The following is a 10,091-nucleotide window of genomic DNA, read 5'->3' as shown; positions in this document are numbered from 1 at the left end:
TCCAGGAAGGAATAATCGTGTAAATGAAAATACCCAAGTCCTTCCTCTAATCTGCTCTATCCCTTTTATCTGGGGATTCGGAGCAGAGCGAGCAGAAGCTGGAGAGACACAGAGATGCTGCAGGAATAGCAGACTCAGGATCACAGCGAGAGAACCGGAGGCACAGAAGATGTTTTGGGGTTTAGCGCTGGCGCTGTGTTTTCTCCCCTCGACCTGCGGGTCCTGCCCTGCTCAGTGCAGCTGCTTCTACCACAAGCTGAGCGACGGCTCCAAGTCAAGGTATTTCACACGGACTCTGTCTTTACTGAACTCTGATGCTACTGTAGAAAGGGTTCATATGGACCGTTGTCTGCAGAATATTGACATGCCAGATTGAGCCTGCTCTTCATTTAATCATTGGATTAACGCGCGTGTGCTTTTTAATCTCCTCTGTCGCAGTGTTTCAAGCCTCTGGCGTTCATCACACACAGTGTGATAATAATAATCATAATAATACACAATAAAAATAAACCCAGAATAGTGCACAGCGTATCATTGTTGATATAAAATGATAGTATAATTGTAAATAAAAGTGGATCATTCTTATTTGTATTTGATCATAATGACGTGACTGTCTCTGTGCTGTGTTTCTATAGGAGTGTCCTGTGCAATGGCCCTGACCTCACTGTCATCCCAAACAACTTTCCCTCGGACACCTCCAAACTCCGCATCGAGAAGACGTCCATCAGCCGGGTGTCCAGCGACAGCTTTCTCTACCTCAATAACCTGGAGTACCTCTGGATATCCTTCAACTCGCTCTCCTCCCTCAGCGCCGACAGCTTCCGTGGACTCTATGTCTTGGATGAACTACGGATGGATGGGAATGTCCTCACTTCATTTCCATGGGAATGTTTGACGGACATGCCCAGCCTTCGGCTTCTGGATTTGCACAACAATAAAATCAGCAGCATCCCAGCTGAAGCAACCATTTACATCAAAAACTTGACCTATCTGGATCTGTCCAGCAACAGTCTTGGTACCGTCCCGGCCGAGGTTCTGACTTCATTGTTTTCTCTGAAACCTCCTCCAGATACAGAGAATTCCAAAATGATACTGGGTGAGTTTGTTTCTACAGTCTGACCATTTGAGTCTTAGTCATTAACCAATAGAAAAACATTGACGTAAGTGTCTGTTCTTTGTGCAGGTCTTCACGACAACCCCTGGCAGTGTGACTGTCGTCTGTTTGATTTGGTGCAGTTCCAGAAGTCTCCTTCGTCCTCTGTGGCGTTGATCGATACAGGCCTGCGCTGTGCTGAGCCGGAGAGCCTGTCAGGAGTCCTCTTCTCTGACGCTGAGCTCCGCAAGTGCCAGGTTCCCCGCGTGCACACGGCCGTCGCCAGGGTCCGCAGCTCCATCGGGAACAACGTACTTCTGCGCTGCGGGACCATCGGAGTGCCCATCCCGGAGCTGGCCTGGTCCCGGGCCGACGGCAAGCCCATGAACGGCACCGGTACGCTCGCTCTCGTGTCTGCCTGGGTTTATTACTCCTGCTAAATGAACGCGGTGCCCAGGCATGCTTTAACTGCTAAACAAATAAATGACTGGAATCTGCTGCTTAAAGGGGTCATGACATGGTTTTTTTTATTTTATTATTATGTTCCCTTAGGTGCAATTATAGTATTACTATAGTTTTTTTTACAAAAAACTTTTAAAATGTAGTGATTTATGACCTTTTCCCATCCTGTTTCTCATCCTCTGGTTCAAACAGTCTGTTTTGGGGGTGTTTCCCCTTTAAGAGTTCAGTGTTAACGCCCACTGTTATGATTGGCTAACGTCAGTGCCTATGCATCAATTATTAACGCCCCCAGCCAGAACATTTGCGGATTCGGCGTAACTGTTTAATAGCGGGTGATGCATGCGAAGCGATGGCTCTTGCAATGATAAAACCTTATTATGTTTGAGCCGGAATCAGAGGAAAATGAACCATCACCACAACAACGAAGACTGGATCAGCCCGTGTCCACATGGAAAGTGAAACTATTTTGAATTAATAAAAAAAAATTAACCCGAGACACTTGAAAACGGATTATTGTTGCATAATTATCCTATAGCTTCATTTGCTAACAGTTTAACATTATTTAACTAATTCCAATGAAATGATAGGGTGTACCACGGACAAAAATGCATGCACAGACAGGCCATCTTTGAAGATGCAGCATTGATAAAGGCAACATTTTTAATCATTTTAATCATTTCTATCACATGTAGGCCTACTAGAAAGGCGACATATTTTCAAGATTCTCTTATACAAATGTGTTTATATTAGCCATGGTAAAAAGTAAGTTTGCGTCGTCGTTATTGAGCCCAGAATGTCGGCACGGACTTATCTTTGAGCAACCGTTTTCTGGCAAAGCCAAGCATCATATTGGGATTTTTTCCTCAAAACAGTCATCCTTAAATGTATAGAACACTGCCGTGACTGGGACGTCCGCAAAAAATAAAGTGCATCCATTTCTCCCTGATGACTGGATCTTTCAGCGTATTTAAAAAGTAGTTTAAAGTTTTAAATACATTACTTACAGTTTGCGTCGTCGTTGTTGAGCCCAGAATAGACGGCACGGACTTATCTTTGAGCAACAGTTTTCTGGCAAAGCTCAAATCAGTCATCCTTCAAATGTACAGAACAAACGCTTAAACTAACACTGCCGTGACTGAGACGTCCGCAAAAAAATAAAGTGCATCCATTTTTCCCTGACGACTGGATCTTTCGCAGCGTATTCAAAGATGTAGTTTGTCCACAGCCAGGAACAGCACATCTGCGGCATCGTAATCTCCCTGTACACAGACCCACTCGCTCTCCGTCGACTGAACACTTGTGAGGCGCGCGGCGCGCGGCGCGCGGGCGCGACAACGATACGAAGTGAGCGTAGTTGTCTTGCGCTTTAAGCGTAGTTGTCTTGTGCCTGGAGGCGGTCATATGCAAACGCTGGTACGTCACTTCGTACCGTGACGTCACTTCTTACCATGGATCCAGAACGAGCTGTATTTAGAGCTTGATTAAATAAATGATTCGTTTATAATGGAGAGGACGTCTTAAGCTATGAAACTTGCAGGATGTTTTAATGGTACAAAGACCTCTTATATACCAAAAGATCAAGGCAAATTTGGTTTCTCATGTCATGACCCCTTTAAGCAATAAGAGATATGCAAAGATGCAAGTGAAATTAGTTGTAATCGCTGTTATGTGTAATTGCACAACTAAATGCAAAATGCAACATCAGAACTCATACTAATGTCAATGCTTTTTCTTTTATCCTATAGTTCAACAGGAAGTCTCTAAAGAGGGCATCATCTGGTCAATTCTCAGCGTTCCTGCGGTTTCTTACCGAGATTCAGGGAAATATGTTTGCAGAGCCACGAACTTTGTCGGGAGTGCCGATGCCATCATCTCGCTCGTCATTTCTGATACATGGCAAATCGATGAAGCGGTTGTCAAAAGAAGCCATGGAAAGAAGAACGGTGGATTTGGTCGTGCGGCGTATCAAGAGAAACTCGTGGCCCGATACGTGCCTCCTGCCACCTCAGCCGCTGTGCCCATTATCGAGCCCCTAAACGGACCGAAAGACACGCCGTCCATCCGGGTCGAAAGCTACAGCGTTTCTGATGATGCTCCCAAAGCAAAGGCCACGGCAGCACCGGCAGCCAGCGCAGAAACCGACAGTGGCGTGGAGCTTCAGAAAGACGTGTTGAGGAACCTCGAGGCCAACGCTTCTTCTCTACAGCAGGTCCCTGAGCGCCGAGTCGTTCGGTCGGTCAAAGTGATCGGCGACACCGACCACACCGTATCCCTGAACTGGCGAGCGCCCACCGCCACCAACACCACGTCCTTCAGCGTTCTGTACGCCGTCTTCGGTGAGCGAGATATGCGCCGCATTAATGTCGGACCCGGCAAGAATCGCATCACGATCGAAGGCCTTGTGCCCAAAACCAAGTACATAGCGTGTGTGTGTGTGAAAGGCCTCATCCCTAAGAAAGAGCAGTGTGTGATTTTCTCCACGGATGAGGCGGCCAGTGCCAGCGGCACACAGAAGCTCATTAACGTGGTGGTGATCACAGTGGCCTGCGTCATCGCGGTTCCTCTGACCCTGATCGTGTGCTGCGGGGCGCTGAAGAAGAGGCTGCAGAAACTGCTGGGCCGCAAGGCCAAAGACATTCAGGATTCCTATGTGACGTTTGAGACTCTGTCTCCGGGCACCAAAGCAAAAGGCCTGGAGGGGGAATACCTCAGCAGACTGAACCCGGACGAGTCCAACCGCCTACTGTCGGCCCGCTCCAGCCTGGACTCGGCAGCCACGGCCCGGACAGAGGGGCAGCCCAATGAGTACTTCTGCTGATCCAAACCCACAGCCCAATGAGTACTTCTGCTGATCCAAACTGACAGCCCAATGAGTACTTCTGCTGATCCAAACTTACAGCCCGGGCCGAGGGACAGCCCATCGAGTACTTCTGCTGATCGAAACCCACAGCCCAACGAGTACTTCTGCTGATCCAAACTTACAGCCCGGGCCGAGGGACAGCCCATCGAGTACTTCTGCTGATCCAAACCCACAGCCCATCGAGTACTTCTGCTGATCCAAACCCACAGCCCATCGAGTACTTCTGCTGATCCAAACCCACAGCCCATCGAGTACTTCTGCTGATCCAAACCCACAGCCCATCGAGTACTTCTGCTGATCCAAATCCACAGCCCATCGGGTACTTCTGCTGATCGAAACCCACAGCCCATCGAGTACTTCTGCTGATCCAAACCCACAGCCCGGGCCGAGGGACAGCCCATCGAGTACTTCTGCTAATCCAGACTCAGGTTCATGTGTTTGAAAGCATATTGACCTTCCTCAGCCCCAAAAGGGAACAAACCAGCTTAGAGAAAGTTCACTGTTCAAAAAGGGAAAATGAGATATTGTCTTTGTTTTTTATTTTTATCATGCACTTTTTCAATTAAATGTTTATCATTGATGAATGTATCATGCATATTGAATACATTGAAATATCTTTATACAACACGTAATACCCATCTGTCTGATAGAGAAAGTGAGAACGTAAGACTTTCTGTTTGGACGGCCAGGAGAGGGTTAGTGACGTACATGCTTAAACTTTTTCTTTTTACTTGTTTTTCTTTATACTGTTATCTTGGGTGAGTGTTTTCCACTTTAACCCTAAAACTGTACTTATAATCTGTCAAATAAGGAATATATTGATGTCTGTATGTAGGTATGTGAAATATTTGTGTTTAAGAAAATGACTGAATAAAACCTTTTTTTATATGGTTCTTGATATCTGAAGTCATGCACCTGAAAACATGTACGAGCACATTAGCCGTTCTATTCCTAGTTCGTCTGAATGCTCAAAATATAAAAATATTTAGAAACTTCCGTTGAAGTTTGAGCATTAAGGATAATAGGATTTACTCCACAGATCCAGTGAACCGCACAGAGCTGCCGTGTGTTTAATGTCTGAGATCCCAAATGTAATTCTGTATTAAAGGTATTTACATAATCGAGAGAGGGATTTAGAGAATTAATATTTCTTAACACTTGTTTTATCTTGTTTTATTACAATGAATCTTCAGTAATTCATTACTGCACAGCAACTGAACAAATGTCCTTTAATTTGATAATTTTCATTATTTATTGCTGGTAAGCACCTGTAAAATAACACAGTATTGTGTCTAAGCATCATTTGCTCCCTGATCCACTTTGTCAGGATAGATTAAGAGTAATGAGCTTAAGTAAAGTAGGACCACAGATAAAGCGCTCCTCGAGCGTCTTCACAACACTATGGCCGTCTGCACTCTTCCTCTTCCTCGGGTCAGACCCGATCCCTGTGTCAGACCCGCCGGATCCCTGTGTCAGACCCGCCGGATCCCTGTGTCCGACCCGCCGGATCCCTGTGTCCGACCCGATGCCTGTGTCCGACCCGATCCCTGTGTCAGACCCGCCGGATCCCTGTGTCTGACCCGATCCCTGTGTCAGACCCGCCGGATCCCTGTGTCCGACCCGATCCCTGTGTCAGACCCGCCGGATCCCTGTGTCAGACCCGCCGGATCCCTGTGTCAGACCCGCCGGATCCCTGTATCCGACCCGATCCCTTTGTCCGACCCGATCCCTGTGTCTGACCCGATCCCTGTGTCCGACCCGATCCCTGTGTCCGACCCGATCCCTGTGTCCGACCCGATCCCTGTGTCCGACCCGATCCCTGTGTCAGACCCGCCGGATCCCTGTGTCCGACCCGATCCCTGTGTCCGACCCGATCCCTGTGTCCGACCCGATCCCTGTGTCCGACCTGATCCCTGTGTCCGACCCGATCCCTGTGTCTGACCCGATCCCTGTGTCCGACCTGATCCCTGTGTCTGACCCGATCCCTGTGTCCGACCCGATCCCTGTGTCAGACCCGCCGGATCCCTGTGTCAGACCCGCCGGATCCCTGTGTCCGACCCGATCCCTGTGTCCGACCCGATCCCTGTGTCCGACCTGATCCCTGTGTCTGACCCGATCCCTGTGTCAGACCCGCCGGATCCCTGTGTCCGACCCGCCGGATCCCTGTGTCCGACCCGATCCCTGTGTCCGACCCGATCCCTGTGTCCGACCCGATCCCTGTGTCTGACCCGATCCCTGTGTCTGACCCGATCCCTGGGACACTGAGGGAGGCATTCAGAACAGATGTGTGACTGTCATTACTTTAGGCTGCCAGGAACACTTTATTTCACCCGGTAACTCAATGGGTATCTAGGAGATAACTTTAAGTGTCCATTGATTTTTTCCACTAAACAAAGACCAAAATGTCCCTTTCTTTCCTGCTAAAGTACAGGTCTTTGCTCGTACTTGTGACAGGCAGTGTGTGGTGTGTGTGACGGTAGGTGTGTGGTGTTTATGGCAGGCAGTGTGTGGTGTTTGTGATGGGCAGTGTGTGGTGTTTGAGATGGGCAGTGTGTGGTGTTTGAGATGGACAGTGTGTGGTGTTTGAGATGGGCAGTGTGTGGTGTTTGAGATGGGCAGTGTGTGGTGTTTGTGATGGGCAGTGTGTGGTGTTTGAGATGGGCAGTGTGTGGTGTTTGAGATGGGCAGTGTGTGGTGTTTGAGATGGGCAGTGTGTGGTGTTTGTGATGGGCAGTGTGTGGTGTTTGAGATGGGCAGTGTGTGGTGTTTGTGACGGGCAATGTGTGGTGTTTGTGATGGGCAATGTGTGGTGTTTGTGATGGGCAGTGTGTGGTGTTTGAGATGGGCAGTGTGTGGTGTTTGTGATGGGCAGTGTGTGGTGTTTGAGATGGGCAGTGTGTGGTGTTTGTGACGGGCAGTGTGTGGTGTTTGTAATGGACAGTGTGTGGTGTTTGTGACGGGCAGTAAGTGGTGTTTGTGACGGGCAGTGTGTGGTGTTTAAGATGGGCAGTGTGTGGTGTTTGTGACGGGCAGTGTGTGGTGTTTGTAATGGACAGTGTGTGGTGTTTGTGACGGGCAGTAAGTGGTGTTTGTGACGGGCAGTGTGTGGTGTTTGTAATGGACAGTGTGTGGTGTTTGTGACGGGCAGTAAGTGGTGTTTGTGACGGGCAGTGTGTGGTGTTTAAGATGGGCAGTGTGTGGTGTTTGTGATGGGCAGTGTGTGGTGTTTGTGATGGGCAGTGTGTGGTGTTTGTGACGGGCAGTGTGTGGTGTTTAAGATGGGCAGTGTGTGGTGTTTGAGATGGGCAGTGTGTGGTGTTTGTGATGGGCAGTGTGTGGTGTTTGTGATGGGCAGTGTGTGGTGTTTGTGACGGGCAGTGTGTGGTGTTTAAGATGGGCAGTGTGTGGTGTTTGAGATGGGCAGTGTGTGGTGTTTGAGATGGGCAGTGTGTGGTGTTTGTGATGGGCAGTGTGTGGTGTTTGTGATGGGCAATGTGTGGTGTTTGAGATGGGCAGTGTGTGGTGTTTGTGACGGCAGTGTGTGGTGTTTGTGACGGGCAGTGTGTGGTGTTTGTGATGGGCAGTGTGTGGTGTTTGAGATGGGCAGTGTGTGATGTTTGAGATGGGCAGTGTGGGGTGTTTGTGACGGGCAGTGTGTGGTGTTTGTGACGGGCAGTGTGTGGTGTTTGTGATGGGCAGTGTGTGGTGTTTGAGATGGGCAGTGTGTGGTGTTTGTGACGGCAGTGTGTGGTGTTTGTGATGGGCAGTGTGTGGTGTTTGAGATGGGCAGTGTGTGGTGTTTGTGATGGGCAGTGTGTGGTGTTTGTGACGGGCAGTGTGTGGTGTTTGTGATGGGCAGTGTGTGGTATTTGAGATGGGCAGTGTGTGGTGTTTGTGATGGGCAGTGTGTGGTGTTTGTGACGGCAGTGTGTGGTGTTTGTGATGGGCAGTGTGTGGTGTTTGTGACGGGCAGTGTGTGGTGTTTGTGATGGGCAGTGTGTGGTGTTTGAGATGGGCAGTGTGTGGTGTTTGAGATGGGCAGTGTGTGGTGTTTGAGATGGGCAGTGTGTGGTGTTTGTGACGGCCAGTGTGTGGTGTTTGAGACGGCAGTGTGTGGTGTTTGAGATGGGCAGTGTGTGGTGTTTGAGATGGGCAGTGTGTGGTGTTTGTGACGGGCAGTGTGTGGTGTTTGTGATGGGCAGTGTGTGGTGTTTGAGATGGGCAGTGTGTGGTGTTTGTGATGGGCACTGTGGTGTTTGAGATGGGCAGTGTGTGGTGTTTGAGATGGGCAGTGTGTGGTGTTTGAGATGGGCAGTGTGTGGTGTTTGTGATGGGCAGTGTGTGGTGTTTGTGATGGGCAGTGTGTGGTGTTTGAGATGGGGAGTGTGTGGTGTTTGTGACGGGCAGTGTGTGGTGTTTGTGATGGGCAGTGTGTGGTGTTTGTGATGGGCAGTGTGTGGTGTTTGTGATGGGCAGTGTGTGGTGTTTGTGATGGGCAGTGTGTGGTGTTTGTGATGGGCAGTGTGTGGTGTTTGTGACGGGCAGTGTGTGGTGTTTGAGATGGGCAGTGTGTGGTGTTTGAGATGGGCAGTGTGTGGTGTTTGTGACGGGAAGTGTGTGGTGTTTGTGACAGCAGTGTGTGGTGTTTGAGATGGGCAATGTGTGGTGTTTGTGACGGGAAGTGTGTGGTGTTTGAGATGGGCAGTGTGTGGTGTTTGTGACGGGTAGTGTGTGGTGTTTGTGACGGGCAGTGTGTGGTGTTTGAGATGGGCAGTGTGTGGTGTTTGTGACGGGAAGTGTGTGGTGTTTGAGATGGGCAGTGTGTGGTGTTTGAGATGGGCAGTGTGTGGTGTTTGTGACGGGAAGTGTGTGGTGTTTGAGATGGGCAGTGTGTGGTGTTTGTGATGGGCAGTGTGTGGTGTTTGAGATGGGCAGTGTGTGGTGTTTGAGATGGGCAGTGTGTGGTGTTTGAGATGGGCAGTGTGTGGTGTTTGAGATGGGAAGTGTGTGGTGTTTGTGATGGGCAGTGTGTGGTGTTTGTGACGGGCAGTGTGTGGTGTTTGTGACGGGAAGTGTGTGGTGTTTGAGATGGGCAGTGTGTGGTGTTTGTGATGGGCAGTGTGTGGTGTTTGAGATGGGCAGTGTGTGGTGTTTGAGATGGGAAGTGTGTGGTGTTTGTGATGGGCAGTGTGTGGTGTTTGTGATGGGCAGTGTGTGGTGTTTGTGACGGGAAGTGTGTGGTGTTTGAGATGGGCAGTGTGTGGTGTTTGAGATGGGTAGTGTGTGGTGTTTGAGATGGGCAGTGTGTGGTGTTTGTGACGGGAAGTGTGTGGTGTTTGAGATGGGCAGTGTGTGGTGTTTGTGATGGGCAGTGTGTGGTGTTTGAGATGGGCAGTGTGTGGTGTTTGAGATGGGCAGTGTGTGGTGTTTGAGATGGGCAGTGTGTGGTGTTTGAGATGGGAAGTGTGTGGTGTTTGTGATGGGCAGTGTGTGGTGTTTGTGACGGGCAGTGTGTGGTGTTTGTGACGGGAAGTGTGTGGTGTTTGAGATGGGCAGTGTGTGGTGTTTGTGATGGGCAGTGTGTGGTGTTTGAGATGGGCAGTGTGTGGTGTTTGAGATGGGCAGTGTGTGGTGTTTGAGATGGGCAGTGTGTGGTGTTTGTGATGGGCAGTGTGT

The 10,091-nt window shown here is 49.4% G+C and overlaps 1 protein-coding gene across 2 annotated transcripts; it reads left to right on the top strand.

Annotated features, from left to right (window-relative positions):
- Positions 1–5,538, top strand: lrit1b (leucine-rich repeat, immunoglobulin-like and transmembrane domains 1b). 2 transcript variants are annotated; one of them, XR_013795635.1, is made up of 5 exons: positions 2–279; positions 636–1,096; positions 1,184–1,489; positions 3,301–4,513; positions 4,770–5,538. XR_013795635.1 is itself a non-coding variant. In XM_079595226.1 (4 exons), exons 1-4 carry the CDS (start codon positions 170–172, stop codon positions 4,371–4,373), a joined length of 1,950 nt encoding a protein of 649 aa, XP_079451352.1. In that variant the 5' UTR covers positions 1–169; the 3' UTR covers positions 4,374–5,305. The 2 variants fall into 2 exon arrangements, 1 of the variants encoding a protein (XP_079451352.1); XM_079595226.1 differs by having other exon boundaries at positions 1–279; positions 3,301–5,305.
- Positions 5,539–10,091: the final 4,553 nt, after the last annotated feature.

This window comes from Phoxinus phoxinus (genome assembly GCF_949152265.1).
Source record: "Phoxinus phoxinus genome assembly, chromosome: 21".
NCBI lineage: Eukaryota > Metazoa > Chordata > Actinopteri > Cypriniformes > Leuciscidae > Phoxinus > Phoxinus phoxinus.
This window is presented reverse-complemented; position numbering and strand designations above follow the sequence as displayed.